Source organism: Cyrtonyx montezumae, unplaced genomic scaffold (genome assembly GCF_038088225.1).
Source record: "Cyrtonyx montezumae isolate F1298 unplaced genomic scaffold, pur_monq_1.0 scaffold_74, whole genome shotgun sequence".
NCBI classification, from domain to species: domain Eukaryota; kingdom Metazoa; phylum Chordata; class Aves; order Galliformes; family Odontophoridae; genus Cyrtonyx; species Cyrtonyx montezumae.
This window is the reverse complement of record NW_027072083.1, coordinates 152,713-167,750: the sequence shown is the minus strand read 5'-3', so window position 1 is coordinate 167,750 and position 15,038 is coordinate 152,713. Positions and strand designations below refer to the sequence as shown.

General features: G+C 55.0%; 1 protein-coding gene across 1 annotated transcript in view; it reads right to left on the bottom strand.

The window, feature by feature from the left end:
- SCRIB (scribble planar cell polarity protein) overlaps positions 1-15,038 on the bottom strand; it is a 91,964-nt gene that overhangs the window by 59,388 nt on the left and 17,538 nt on the right. The window contains exons 6-16 of the mRNA XM_065751501.1: positions 12,241-12,304; positions 11,311-11,385; positions 11,077-11,221; positions 10,300-10,418; positions 9,900-10,099; positions 7,884-8,050; positions 7,250-7,374; positions 6,648-6,773; positions 5,516-5,749; positions 4,747-5,064; positions 2,710-2,772 (exon numbers count right to left, since the gene is read on the bottom strand). Of these exons, the coding sequence (XP_065607573.1) occupies positions 2,710-2,772; positions 4,747-5,064; positions 5,516-5,749; positions 6,648-6,773; positions 7,250-7,374; positions 7,884-8,050; positions 9,900-10,099; positions 10,300-10,418; positions 11,077-11,221; positions 11,311-11,385; positions 12,241-12,304 (1,636 nt within the window). The remainder of the gene's footprint in view (positions 1-2,709; positions 2,773-4,746; positions 5,065-5,515; positions 5,750-6,647; positions 6,774-7,249; positions 7,375-7,883; positions 8,051-9,899; positions 10,100-10,299; positions 10,419-11,076; positions 11,222-11,310; positions 11,386-12,240; positions 12,305-15,038) is intronic.

Genomic DNA, 15,038 nt, shown 5'->3' with positions numbered 1-15,038 from the left:
CAACATTGTCCTGAAAGGTACGGTGGTCCCACTCAGGAAACAAGAGGTCCAAGCAGTGAAGGCAGCACTGCAGCAGCACCAGGAGATGAAGGGGGCTGTCCTGAGCAGCCCCCTTCAGGTAAGGCTGCTATAAGAGCTAACCTGACTCGCTCCTGGCTCCAGAGTGACATAAGAGCAAACAAAGGAGGCTGATGGAATCCTTTCCACCATCCTCCAAACCTCTACGATCAGCCCAGCTCCCCCAACACAAGAAGGACACAGGTTCAGAGGAGGGCCACAAAGATGGTCAGAGGTCTGGAGCATCTCCCCTACGAGCACTACTAAGAGAGCTGGGGCTCTTCAGCCTGAAGAAGAGAAGGCTCCAGAAGGACCCTACAGTAGCCTGCCAGTACCTGGAGGGGGGGGATGGGTGCCTACAGGAAAGCTGGAGGGGTGTGGGGGGAGTGCTTTTTATAAGGGCACGCAGTACCAGGATGAGGGGGAATGGCTTTAAGCTGGAAGAGGGCAGATTTAGACTAGACAGCAGGAAAAAATTCTTCTCCAGTGTCTCAGCATCCTCGCAGTAAACACAGCAGAGGTTGCTCAGCGAGGCTGGGGGTGCCCCCTCCCTGCAGGCACCCAAGGCCAGGCTGGATGGGGCCGTGAGCAGCCTGCTCTGCTGGGAGGTGTCCCTGCCTACAGCTGGGGGTCGGAACTACGTGGTCGGAAAGGCTCCTTCCAACCCAAACCACTCTGTGAACCTGCAGAGGGAAATGACCACCATACCCTCTCCAAACGGCCTCGTACAGCTGGGAGGACACATCGCAGGAGAAGCAAAACCAGAGGAAGCTCCCCAGCCAGCACAGGCTGCCTCTGCAAAGCACTGGCTCTCATTTTCAGGTGCTCTGTAGAAGACACATCAGGAGTGGGCGAGCACAAAGGAGGACACCAGCCATTGCTGCATACAATGCAGCACCAGGCAGAGCTCCCTCTGCCTCCTCAGTTTTCACAGCAGCTGTCTTCTCTGGAAGCAAGCAGAATTCAGTTGCACCCGCATGCCTTCAAATACAGTCTGACATACTGCTTCACAGGCCCTGACTCAGTATTAGGGTTAAGCATTAAACCGTAATTAAAACTAAATATTCTCTTTTAAGAGCTGCATAAAAATAGACAAAGATTGTGATCACGGCTCTACGAGCTTACAACCGACTGCTCCCCAAAGCTGGTCTGCTGCAGGGCACCTTCAGCCCCCACCCACCCGGAGGATCCCCAGGACCCCTTGGGAGCTGCAGCACCACCTCACACCTTATGCAGCACTGCACAGTGGGGTCACAGATCTGCACGAAGAAGGAATGTCACTACACGGACATCAGAACCACGTGGGGGCACTGACCAAGTGCCCTCCCCACTGGTCTCCAAGAAGCCCTGGGCACTTCCATCAGATGCAGGCAGAGCACGGGCAGGAGGCAAGCAGGCAGCGTGCCTCCTGATACAAGGCTGAGGTTTCCCAGGCTGCTGCATATGCAATAAACTCCACCTATTGAGGCTGAGGTCCTTCAGTGCTCAATGAGGAACAAGAGCAGTTCCCAAACAGGGGACCTGGAAGCACTCGTGCAGAGGTGCTGCCTCTTTACTGGTGACTGCAGAGAAGAGAAACGCAAGAGATGCGAGTGCACCTCTCCAGTGACCTTCAGCTAAGGAGAAAAATCTGCTTCAGGACACAAACCAACAGCAGGAGCAGGTAGGAGCCAGCTCACATTTCACTCGAAGCAGAAATGAAGTGTCTGACACCCACTCCAAAACGAAGCAGGAAGAGCCTCCACCTCACACCTGAGAGAAGCAGAGGTGTGTGCACGGTCAGTCAGGCCAGCATGCTCAAGTACTAAACACGTGGGTCTGGTGCCATTGTGCTGTCGCCAAGGGAAGCACTCTCCACCATCCTACCGACACAGCATCTGCCTCTTGCCAGGGGCAGCAGCACCGTGCCTCCAGGAGCCCTCTGCAAAGACTGCCCGCAGAGAGCCACTGACAAAAGGGGGGGTAGGCGAGCCTGCTGAAACTTGGGGTGGGAAGGAAAATAACCACAGTCAGAGGATGAGCTAAGACAGCAAATCTGTGTTTAAACCAGGGTGCAGAACACAACACGACAGAGGCCTCACAGCTCCTCCAGTGCCACCTGCACCTTTCTGATGTCCCACAGCACTGCAGGTGAGGAGCTGGTGGTGGGGCTGCGTCAGATGCGAGCATCCTGAACTAGCTCCAGCCCGCCTTCTTCATGCAAAGGCACGATGCCTTGAGATCAGTCCTCTGCCAGAGCCCAAAGGGTCACCCCACTGCACTCAGCAGATCCTGGAGCCCTCCTCTGCTCCCCCTGGGCTACCACCGCTCCTGAACATATGCACACGTTTTCTTCCACCTCCTTCCGCAGTGCACAGCACACAGGAGCTGAGCCTTCCACCTGTGTCCCCCTCTGTTTCTTCTCATTTCTCCCAACTCAATCTTGATCTGCAGCAGCCATTCTCACCTCAGGGATGGAAAGGGAGGAAAAGGAGCAGGGAGAGGAGGGAAGCAGGGGAAGAACCAATCATGGTGCTGGTGATCGGTCAGGTCCAGAAGCCACTTGACCCCAACAGATCAGAGTTCCCCCTACAACAAGGGGTGAGCCTGGGAAGCAAATCAAGCAGACGGAATGATTTTCGGCAGAGAGAGAACAGTGGGAGTGGTACAGACCTCTTCCTCCTCAATGCGAGCAGGTTCAATCAGCAGATTATTGGCTTGATCAAACGACACCCCCTGTTAGGACAGGAACCAGCAAAGAGGCATGCGGATTAGTGGAGCATCAACCAAACCCACCACCACAACCACCACCACCCAACACAACACACACAGACGCACACGGCTCTGACAGGGCCGGCCGTGGACCCTGAGCAGACCCCACTGCTCCTCACAGCCACCTCCAAGCGAGGACGAGGACAGGGCTGCTCCCACAGCGTGCAGCACGTCGGCACGTGTGGGCCAGCTGCACAGCTGCCTCCTAAGGGCCTCACTTCGTCCGTGCCGACGCACTGAGGCTGTGGCCACCGAGTTCAAAGCTGAGCACCACGAGCTGCCCTCACCCCCCTGTACAGAGCCAGCGGGCGAAGGAGGAAAGGTGGAAGAGCCAGGAGAAATGGCTCTCAGGTGCTGCCTGGCGGTCCCAAGCCCAACTGCATCGCTCCCCACCTACAAGGGGAAACGCTTCCAGCAGGACTACACAACCGGGGATCCCACTCCTAAAGGTAGGAAACGTGGTCCCAAATGAAGGAGCGTCCCCTGAAAGCCCCCTGTCCTGGCGTAGGGGCACTGCCTCCTGCACGCCGTGGTCAGCGCATCCATCTCCACCGGGACACCGCTCCCCCACCTCCATCAGCTCAGGAGGAGAGATCATACATCTGGAGGAGGCATTCAGCCCAGCCCCAAGAAAGGGAGAACTGTAATTCCCAAGCAGAAGGCTGAGCTACTAACAGAGATGACTTTTCCTGACAGACACCAAACCCGCGGCCTCAACGTCTACGGAGGTTTTGCCTCAGTGCCTCCTGAGCTTTGAGTCCCAGCTTGAAACAAGCCTTCGGGTCAGGGTCATTTCCCAAGCATGGCAGGCGTGGATGCAGGGCACTCAGGACAGCTTCACACACTCTTAACAGCAGCAGCCACAATGCGTTTCCACTCTGAAGAACTCTGCAGGCAGCGAAGGGAACTGCATGCCCCATTCTTAGGTAGTGAACGCGTCAGCTCAGACAGCAAGGCAGAATGCACTGAGGGGAAGGCTCCTAAGGAAAACCCGAGCACAGAACCTTCCCTGTGCTGCTTGAACTCTATAGAGTGGGGTTGAAATGATCCCAACAGTCTGGAGCATGCACAGTAACAGCAGAAATAGGTTTTACTCCATCGTGTTCCACCAGCTCAGGCCTACACCTCTCCCCTACGACCTCTGCTGGTGCCCATACAATACGATGGGGACCCACCTGCATCCCAACCTCCGCCTCCCAAGCACACCTCATAACACCATCACCAGCTGCAGTAAGAACTGCTCTGACCTCCCAGCGTCCCCTGGAAGCACACCCCTCAATCGCTGTACCCCCCCTCAAGCAGGAACCCGCGTGTCCCTAGCCAAATAAACACGGTGCTGGTTCAACCAAGCAGGACCTCTCCCCAAAATCAGCTCAAGCATGAGCAGAAAGGCCCACTGCTGCCCCATGGCAATGGGGAACTCCAGAGCAGAACTCTCCCATGTACCACACACACCTGATCTGAGTGCGCCCGTGCTGGGGCAGGCACAGGGGAGCAGTAAGGACAAGGTGCTGCCCCCCACTCTGACAATGCAGAAGAACTGTGGCATAAAGGCAATGGTAAGCAGCCTGAACCTTGAAGCTTGAGGTTAGGTCCACCCAGAGACACAGCTCATCCTATTGCAAACAAGGTGCAACGAGAGCAGGTGAGGACACGGAAAGGAACGGAGGAGCTGTGAGCATTAAGAGAACTGCTCTCGCAGCACGGATCCCAACATCACGTAAAGGGCACCAGAAGTCAGACACAAACAGCACGGCACAGCTCAGACAACCAACTGTAAAAGCCCCAGAACGAGCTCCAGCTCTGCCACCCTCAGCACATCTCACTCGAGAGCTGGAGCCTGCAGTGCTTTCACTGGTGCCACGTGGACCTGCTTGGCAGTTCAGAGCACAAGGGAGCTCAGGCACCCTCGGGTGCTCTCCTCCCACAAGACCTTACCTTCACTGATGGCTGAGCAGACAAAGATCCATTCTTTCTGTCATCCTCATCCCACGCTTCCTCCTCCTCCTCGGGCTCTGTGTTGTTGTGGCAGCCCCCCAATTCCTCCTCCTCTTTGGGGACTCCATCACTGTTCAGCCCCTGCAGGAGTGCTACCACAGCCTCTGGCTTGGGGAGCTTAGTTATCTTGAAGTGTTTCTTATAGTGGGGTGTGTCCTTGCGGATCAGCCTCTGTTTCTCCACTGGGAACGGCCGCTCTTCGTCTTCGTCTTCATCCTCACTCCTTATCAGTGTGTCCTCAGCAAAGTGCACAGTGGGCTGCAATGGCGAAGGCCCAGAAAGGCTGTGAGCCTCACAAAACAGCCAGACACCTGCCCACCCTCCAACACCAGCACAGGCAAAGCCAGCACCTCAGCTTTCATGCTACAGAAGACTCAGGAATGCATCTCAGTTTCCCCCTAACTGTTGTCCCCCTCCCCCCTCGCCCCCATATCGGCACCTTTACCTAGACAGCTCCATGGGCTCAGGGCACCCAGAACTAGCCCTGGCACTCCCACAGTCCCTATCTGGTTCCCACATATCCTCCCTAGTCCTCAATGAACCCAGATGAACCAGGACCCCAAATCTCTACGTGCAGCCCCCTACCATGCCCTTTATTTGCCTTCAGCACTGCCAAAATCACACTCTGTACACCCATTCACCATTTCCTCAAAAGCTTTCAATCCTTCCACTTCTTAACGTGATGCCGCTGAAGCTCCCAGATTCCTACCTCATTGTATTCCACTTCCACATCTTCATCCTCCTGGACAACCGTTTCCTTACGCTCCTCTTCAGCTCTTGGCTTGGCTTCCTTCTCCAGCTCCTGCACCTCCAGCACCTGCCCATTTGGCCGGCTCCTCTGCCTCTCCTCTCCCTGCTCCTCCGCCCTGAGGTCAGCAGAGACGGTGCTGTTGGAGAGGTGGGAGTCCTCGCTGCGGTTGGATGTGGCACTCAGTCTCTTTTCCTGAGATGACAGATTGTAAAAGTCAAGATGGCAGCCCAGGCAGGAGGTGGTGCACTTAAACAAGACTGCTGCAGGGTGGAATACGTGCCAGCACCAACAGAACTGGCTTTTAATTCAGGCTGCCTGCTGCCTCCTCTGCTGTTTCACCCAGCTCCACCTGTGCCACCACCGATGTGGGCATTTACTGTCAGCATCACACCTGTGCAGCAGTGCACCACACCCCAGTACTCCGGTTCGGTCTTTATTCAGAAAATCAGTGAGTTGCTCTCCCTGAGAGAGAAGTAGCACACGATCCCCCTTACGCCCTTCTCCACATCCCAGCCCCACCTCCTGCCCCACCTCAGCAGCCCCAGCCACACCTCCTGCCCCACCTCAGCAGCCCCAGCCCCACCTCCTGCCCCACCTCAGCAGCCCCAGCCCCACCTCCTGCCCCACCTCAGCAGCCCCACCTACACCTCCTGCCCCAACTCAGCAGCCCCACCTACACCTCCTGCCCCACCTACACCACCTGCCCCACCTCAGCAGCCCCACCTACACCTCCTGCCCCACCTACACCACCTGCCCCACCTCAGCAGCCCCACCTACACCTCCTGCCCCAGCCACACCTCCTGCCCCACCTCAGCAGCCCCAGCCCCACCTCCTGCCCCACCTCAGCAGCCCCACCTACACCTCCTGCCCCACCTATACCTCCTGCCCCAGCCACACCTCCTGCCCCACTTCAGCAGCCCCTGCTGACCCAAGGTGGGTTCTAACCCTCACAATGCAAGCAGTCCATGCTCAATCTGTTCCCACATTTCCCAAGGCTTTTTTTTCCTGCCCAAACACAGCCTCCCTGTCCCCCAGGTCTGCTGCACGTTCTCTGTCTGTACTTCTCCCCTTCTTAGCAAGCGGCACTCACTTCTGAGCTGGATGAATTCAGGTCTGCACCAGGTTTTGCAGCACAGACCTCACCGCGTCGAACTTCGATCACCTTCTTCATAACCTTGAGTTCACTGGGATGAGGGGTTGCTCTGCGCTGTAGGCCCTACCAAAGGAGAACACAGAGCACGGGATCTCAGTGGGAGCAGCCTAAAAGTGGGTGCATTCAAACCACGTGCTCCTATCAGGCCACTGGAGCCCCAGCTGGATGGGACCCAAATGTCACATGCAGGACCTGAGCTGGGCTCCTCTGCCATTACCGTAGAGCTGGGAAGAGGAAAGAAATGGGAGAGGACACTGAAAGCAGCAGCAGAAAGACCGTCTCCGTGCTGGAAGGACAGATGCAAGTATGTTTTATTTGAAGGATTCAGGTTAAGATAATCTCTCTTCACAAGACAACAAAGGAGAAAATGCTCCGCAGGAGATTTAAACCAATAAATATCTGCTGTAAACTGAAACGCTTGTCCTTCCCTTTGCGTTTGTAGTCAAAGGAAAATGACCTGCCATCCTTTTGGAGTCTGCCTGCAGCTCCAACACTGCACCCGTGCTTCCCCAAGAAACGATGCTCCAGGAACTCCTTACCCTCCTCTCAGCTCCTGACTCCTCCTCGTCGTCTCCTCTGGGGTCATCCAGGAACTGAATCACGCTGACTCTGTTTAAGTTGGTGTCTGTCCAGCTCTCATCCATGCTGTTCTGCAGAAGATTCTCTGAGGAGAAAGACAACAGAATGGGAGCTACTTTCCGAGCACACACAGGGTTTGTGGGGTTGGATGAAGGACAGTTCCCAGCCTGCCAGGACACTCCTGTCTGCCCACAGCACCAAGCAGCAGAGGACACCTCCAGATCTTCTCCCCTCTGCATGTGGCAGCCTCTACAGAACGTACCGAGGGGCTCAGGCTCACATCTAACGTAAGGACTAGAGGAAAACGGTCGGATGAAGGCACAGACCAGAAGCACTAACACAGTTACAGCATCACAGCAGGAAGCAAACCTCACGGACCGCACTGCTCAGCCAACAGACGCAAGCAGAAGACGTGAAGACAAGGCTGCAGCCCTGTCCTGCTTCATCAGCCCACGAGAAGTCAAAGCGTGCTGCAGCCACCACAGCCACCCAGAACAGTGCAACCAGGCAGAGAGGTTCGCAGTCTTCTCCTACATCACTCTCCAGACTGATGTACGCAGCACTGCGGGAAGCGTTCACAGCACAGTCTCTTACCCAGGCTGGGAGAGGGCTGCTGGGGAAGCAGGTAGCACGTGAGGACTTTTTCTCCTGTCTTTTCATCATCCTCTGTCTGGAATTTCAGCATGGGCTGGGACTGGTTTTCTGCCAGCCACAAGGCCTTCAGGTTAAGATTCGTCAAAGCAAAGGGCAAATTCTGCAGCCTGCAAGAGAAAAGAAGGATGGTTAAACTTCCTGGTGGCAGTGGAACTTGCACTCAGCTCCAGACTGCGTCAGATGAAGGACAGAGGGTGGCACTGCGGGTCCACCTCTTGTGTGCACACAGCAGCAGTGATTCTGTGAGAGCCACGGATTGGACTCTGCAAACACATGAGCTCAGATCGGTTTTTAGCAGAGGGCAACCCCTTCCTGCCGTTGTTTCGTTCTAGATGAACATTTTTGAACCCTTCCACCTGCAGCCTCCAAATTCTATCCTTTCTAAACAGCAAAGCATTGAATCTATTACGCTGCTGCACGGGACGTGCAATGAATCAGATGCAAACAGGGAAGAAAACAGACTCTGTCCCTGCATCGACTGCAGACCTGCAGTACAAACAGCCGCTGGCCCACGCTGTGCTTTGTACGTGTCCACTACTTGGACTCAGTCTTCTTCTGTAGATACTGACAGTCCCAGGGATGAACAGCACAGAAAGCAGTGGCGAAATTGATGTGGCTCTGAGACATTTGAGTCAGCTGTGCCCGCTGCAGCTCTCAGCTGTATGCAGTCAAGCAAACAGAAACACGTCTGTATTTGCAGCAAAGGGACGGAGGGTGTCCAGCACCCACTGCAGAGCACTGCCAGGGGCTGAAGGCAGAACAGTGCTGAGTGGGAAGCAGCCAAAAACCACTCTGGAGTGTGCACACTGTGATGAAGGCTACACGAGTGTGCCCTCTGAGTGAGGATGGGCAAAGAGAAGAGGAAGAGAAGGACGCGCTCTTCTGCTGTGCTGAGAGAAACCCAAGAGGCTCCAGAGGCCTCAAGCCACAGCAGCATCTCCTGCTCATCCTAAGGCTCTGGCACTGATCACCTGAGCACTGATGACACAATGCTTCAAAATGTGGAGGCGTGAAAGCAGCGGGGAGGGATTCCCCCCGATCTTTCTTTCACACACAGCAAAACGTCCCCACCCATCCGCCCGTCCCCGAATCGGTTCGACCTTATGTTCAAGTAACACAGAGAAGAGGCTTTAAGCAGGCAAAAAGTTGGAGACAGGCAGCACCTTTCAGAGCCCTGAGCAGCCCCTCCGAAACTGCTGGTGAGATGGCACAGATCCAGCACCTCCCCGAACAAACCATGGCACCTATCTGGGGCAACCTCTTTCGAATCCTGAAGGCCGCAAAAGACCTCTGGCACCAAGTCCAACCACCAACCCTTCCCCACCGTGCCCACGGACTCAAGCTCCACACCTCCACGGCTCCTGAATGCCCCCAAGGATGGCGACCCTGGGGCGTGTTCAGAGGAGGGCAACAAAACTGGGGAGGGGGGGTCTGGAGCACAATGAGGAGCGGCTGAGGGAGCTGGGATGGGTTGGGGTGGAGAAGAGGAGGCTCAGAGGAGACCTTACTGCACTCTGCCACTTCCTGAAGGGGGGTTGTGGTGAGGAGGGGGTGGGCCTCTTCTCCCTGATAAATAATGACAGGACGAGAGGGAACGGCCACAAGTTGCGCCGGGGAAGATTTAGATGAGACCTGAGGAAACATTTTGTCTCTGAAAGAGTGGTCAGGCCCTGGGATGGCCTGCCTAGGGAGGTGGGTGAGGCACCATCCCTAGCGCTGCTCAAGGAGCGTTTAGATGAGGTGCTGAGGGATTTGGTTTAGTAGTTCAGTGGGTAGGGATGGTGACAGGAGGATGGTTGGACTAGATGATCTCGTAGGGCCTTTCCAACCTAATGAACCTATGATTCCACCCCGTCCCTGGGCACCCGGTTCCAGTGCCTGACGGCTCTTCTGAGAGCTCCAGGAGGTGCCCACGGGCACTCGGGACACCCACGGCCTGCCCACCCTCCCGCTGACCTGTTCCCTGCCACGTCCAGGACGTGCAGCTCAGTGGTGCTGGCGAGCTCTGCGGGCAGCAGGGCCAGGCGGTTGTCTCGCAGGGACAGGACGTTCAGGTTGGAGCAGCCCCCGATCTCGGCTGGAAGGGACAGCAATCGGTTCCGATCCACATTGAGGTTTGTCAGCTTGGTCAGCTTCCCAAGGGACTTGGGTAAGGCCTAGGAAGGGCACAACTCAGTGGTTAATCGAGGACAGCACCGTCTACAAAGCCCGCTTTCCAAGGCAAAATAACTGCCTCTGTCCTAACAAGATGAGAGCCCAGCAGCTCTCACTGCAGCCTCAGGACAGGTTCTCCCCTCGGGTTCACAGACTGCTCCGTGCCAACTATTTCTCCCAGGATGGCTGCTGGAATACTTACTGCCAGCATGTTCTCTGTCAGGATGAGTTCTGATAGATTTTCACAGTCTCCAATTGACTCCGTCACCTCCGTCAGTCGGTTCTGGTCCACTTTGAGGATGGAGAGCTGCTTCAGCTGACCTGCTCGGGGCAACAAGCAAACGTGAACTAAGCCACAGAGAACTACACCATCCCACGACCATCTGCCTGAAATACCTCCCACGAGGGATTTCCTAACCTAAAAGCATAGGCCCTTCTTCCCAACCAGACTCTCTCCACAGATTTCATCCGTTTATCCCTATAAACTTAAAGGGACGTGATAAGCAGGAGGGAAACTGGCCCTTCAATGCACGCAGAGACTGATAGAAGGAGAGGAACTGGCTCTAAACTAAAAGAAGGGAAATTTAGGTGAGGTGTTGGGAAGGAACCCTTTACCTAGGAGCAGAGAGGCCCTGGCACTGCTGCCCAGAGAAGTGTGGGTGCCCCATCCCTGGAGGTGCTCAAGGCAGCGGATGGGACCACGGGCTGTCTGAGCTGGTAGGGGACAACCAGCCCACAGCAAGGGGTTGGAACTGATGACCCCTGAGGTCTCCTCTGATCCAAACCATCCTAGGACACGATTCCTCAAAACAGATCAAGAACCCAAACACCTCACACAGCTCTGCTCAACAGCACCATCTACTGCTCCCGCGCTCCCCCAGCGAGCGCATCCAGAAACGCTTTGTTAGATACAGCTGTGCCTGAAGCCCCCACCCCCCCGCAGGAGGAGCCCTGCCCCACTCCCCATCCCAACACTCACCAATCCCATCCGGAATGCTCTCCAGCAGGTTCTGGGACAGCAGCAGGTCGGTCAGAGCTACCAGCCCACTGACCTCGTTGGGCAGCTGCTCCAGCTTGTTCTCAGACACGTCCAGGCAGACCAAACGGCGCAGATTGCCCAGCTCCTAGGATGGGAAAGGGGACACTGTGGCTCCAAGGAGCAGCACGGGGAGGGAGCGGAGTGGTGAAGCAGCAGTCCTGAACAGGTACTCACCGGGGGCAGAGCGGAGAGCTGGTTGCGGTCCAACCACAGCTCACGCAGGTTTGGCAGTGCTCCCAGGGTATCCGGCTGCAACAGAGCACGACGGGACGGTGTCAGTCCTCCCACCAAACCTCTGCAAAGCTGGGCACTGTTAACTGCTTTCACACCTAAACCATTTATCCAAAGGTGTACGAACTCAGCGTGGCAGCCGTCTGTTTGGGAACGCCCGGGCTGCCGTGCTGGCTGCAAAGCTCCACCAAGAAACGGGGGAAACAACAGCAAAGACCCATCCAGCAGGGAGCAAGACAAAAGACAAACAGGGATTTGGAGCAGCTTTCTGCCAGGAAGCCCTTCCAGGCATTGAAAGTAGGAACAACTGAACCCACAGCTGCAAAATTAAAAAGAAATGCCACTGAATTTGCCCTAGTGTGAAGGAGAGCTGGATTTCAGGATGGAGCGTGCTTAGGCTCTGGGGCTCATCATGGAGATGCCTCTGTCTGAGGGCACACACCATGTGCTTGCTGGGCTGATGCTGCTGCCAGGAATAATGTGGGACGGTCCTTCTCCTTCTGGTTGAGAAATTAAATCAGAAAGAAGAAAGACAAAGTTGGCCCAGCAGCAAGGAAGAGCAGTGACAGCGCAGCACGGAAGTGAAAGGAAGCACCAGAATCTCCTTGGAAAGGAAAATCCTTCAGCAGCTGGAGAGCAAGAGAGGACATCTCGGAGCAGGAGGACTGAAAGAAAGCAGAACAAGGCGTGCACGAGAACGGCAGCAGGGCCCAACATAAAAAAGGAAAATTAAGCTGCAAACAACGACTGGGCAGAGCCTCACACAGAACTTGTTTCTGTGCATTTCAGACAAAAAACCCACTTAGGTGCACAAAGGTACAGGTGCTGCCCCTACCACCCACCCATGTTCCCTCCCCACCACCCCTCACCTACCAGGACTTCCAGGTCATTGCCTCCAAGATCCAACTGCTCTAACTTGACAAGGAATGAGAGCGAGCTGCAAGACACAGAGAGCAGAAATGAGAGGAGAGAAAGGAAGGAAGGAAGAACGGAGGGTTAGCATCAGGGAGGCACATCTAAAAAAGAATAATAAGGGACATAATTCTGACTAATTCCTAAACCTGACGGAGCAATCCTGCTCCTCAAATAGCCCGAGCCACCCGATTTAGGGGCACTGACACCTTCCTGACATCAGATTTCTCGCACAGGGAACCGTGTTCAGCAGCATCAGCAGCTCCCAAGGAGGCAGTTTCCACTGTCACCATCTGCCTTCTCCCCCTCCCACCATCACGGGTCACTTGAGCAAAAGCAGGACAGGCAACAAGCCACACTTCAACACTGCTCCCTGTTTTACTGCAAGGATGGGGACCACGGAGCAACAGATGGCAGGAAACAGCAGGGGAACACACGTATCTGGGAGACAAAGGAAGCAGAGGTGTGGGGAGAGGCAAGAAAGAAAAATGTAACGGCCCCAAACTCCCCAACGGGATGAGTGTGGGGCTTAGGAGAAAGGGAAGGACAGCACCAGCACGATGCCTCAGAAGAGGTCAAGGCACAGAGACGAGGAGATCACCAGGCAGGATGCTGCAAGGAGTCTGCAAGGAACCACAGTCAGTGGACAGCAGTGGTCCAAAGCAGTGCCCTGTGCATTCAGAGCACACTGTGAACTGCCCACGACACCGGGACTCGGCTCTTCTGACGTGGCCCAGGTGTTCTGCCTCCAGTCCTACCCATCACTCCAACAGCTGCTCCCTGAAACAGGGCTTGCTGGCTCCTGCTTGCACAAACCCCATTTAATCCCTGCCTATGCTCCAAGTGAAAGACTTTAGACCTTCCAGTATCTTCATAAGGGGTCGTCCTCACAAAGAAATCACTGTATCTGCCTGTCAGTACAGCTCTGCATCTCAGCAGCACCCAAACCAAGGTACTGGAGGCTGAAAATACGTGAGAAAGCAATGAGAAGTCATGCCTGCCGCACTCAGGCAGTAAAATAAAGGGACTACGTGGGAAGAGCAAGTTCTTGTCTTTTGCAGCAGTGGATTTGGAGATGTTCACTCAAGTAAAGGTTTCTCAGTTACACTGTCAGACTCCGTTGAACAGGAACATCTCATTATAGAACCACAGAACAATCCAAGCTGGACGGGACCCGTAAGGATCATCACATCCAGCTCCTGGACTCCTATTACTTTGCTCTTTTGACTCCTTTAAGCGTGAACCAGCCCTGACTCTACCTCAGCACTTTCACAGTTCAGTTTCCAAAACAGGGCCGAGTAAGGCGTGGAATTCAGGCTGATCTGAGGTCCTCCAACACGTGTCAGTACTGACCACCCCTCACCGTGAGCCACGCTCCCAGACAGCGGGTGGGATGTGTCCCAGCACATGGGAGAGACGAGGAGCAGTAACAGCTGTACAGGAGGAGCAGTTTCAGAACTCAGCTGAAGGCCAAGCAGTGAATTCATTCTGACAAGTTAAGGTCACTGCAAGCTGGAACAGCAATAAAAACTAGAAGGACACTGATAAACTGCGCATCACAGGCTCACAGCACCGAAGCCATCCACATGGATGAGACATTCTGCTCTTTAGCGAGATCACCTGCACTTGTTTAAAGTCATTCCTGAGTGCAGTTTGTAGACAAAGTACAGATCTCATGTTTGCTTAGGAGATCTGACACACATTGCCTTGGCCTTTAAGACTCCCTCTAGCTTCAGAAGTGATCCCGTCAGTGGTGGGACATGGAAAGAAGCTGGAACTGCACTGCAGAATGAGCATCCAGTCTGCACTCAGTGCCCAGGGAAACAGCCCCAGCCTCAGAGCATGCTGCAAGCAGCATTCCAGCTGGCATACAGGGAACTCAGGGAACCGAAGGAACACGGGGGCACCAGAGATCTCCCAGAAACCATTTGGGTTTTGTCACAGACCGAATTCTCAAGATCTGTACCCTTGCTGCTGTCCCTAGGCAGTGAAAAGCCGCTGGGCTCATTCTTGATCACAGTTCGGAAGCCCAGCTCTGGATGCAGCTACTGCAGCTCTGGATGCAGCTACTGCAGCTCTTCTCTTATGCAGTCTATCTCAGTGGTGGCCTCTGCCTGCACAACCACTAAACACATCCAAAGGCAGCAGAGGGCATCGCCGCCACATCCAAACTTATCCGGCTTCAGCTCTTGCCTTCACTGCTGTGGCTCTGTTCCACGTGGGCTCACCTCAGCTGGTGATACGAAGAGGACAGGACCCCTCTGCAGTGGGGCTTCCACTTCTGTCCACAAAAGACCTGGTGGCCTCGGGATCGGGATGAGATGACAGCGTTAATTCGAACTAAGCTTCGACCCCCGTGTGCTCACCAGCTGTGATGGGTGGGAGCTGCTAAGTGCACACTCAGCTCTGTTTTGGAAATGCCAGCCTACAGCCTCAGCTACAGACCAATAAAGCTGATGCTGTATGAACCCTGAACCTGCAGATCCCAGAGGAAAACATCTGTAAGTAAGAGCACTTGTGAGCCACAGCAGCATCGTGCAGAGGGGGAGGCACAGCTATCACAGCAGCAGTGGACTAAAACCCCAAATACTTATAGTTAATTGTTTCGTTAGATGCTTCTTTCATCCTCTTCTTAAAACAAAGCAGGACAGGTCCTAAGAAAACACAGGCAGCCACACTGAATACTTGCCACAAACAGTAAGGACGCTTAAGGAAGGGTGACAGAACACCACTGAGGAGAGAGCGTGGGCCATTTCTCT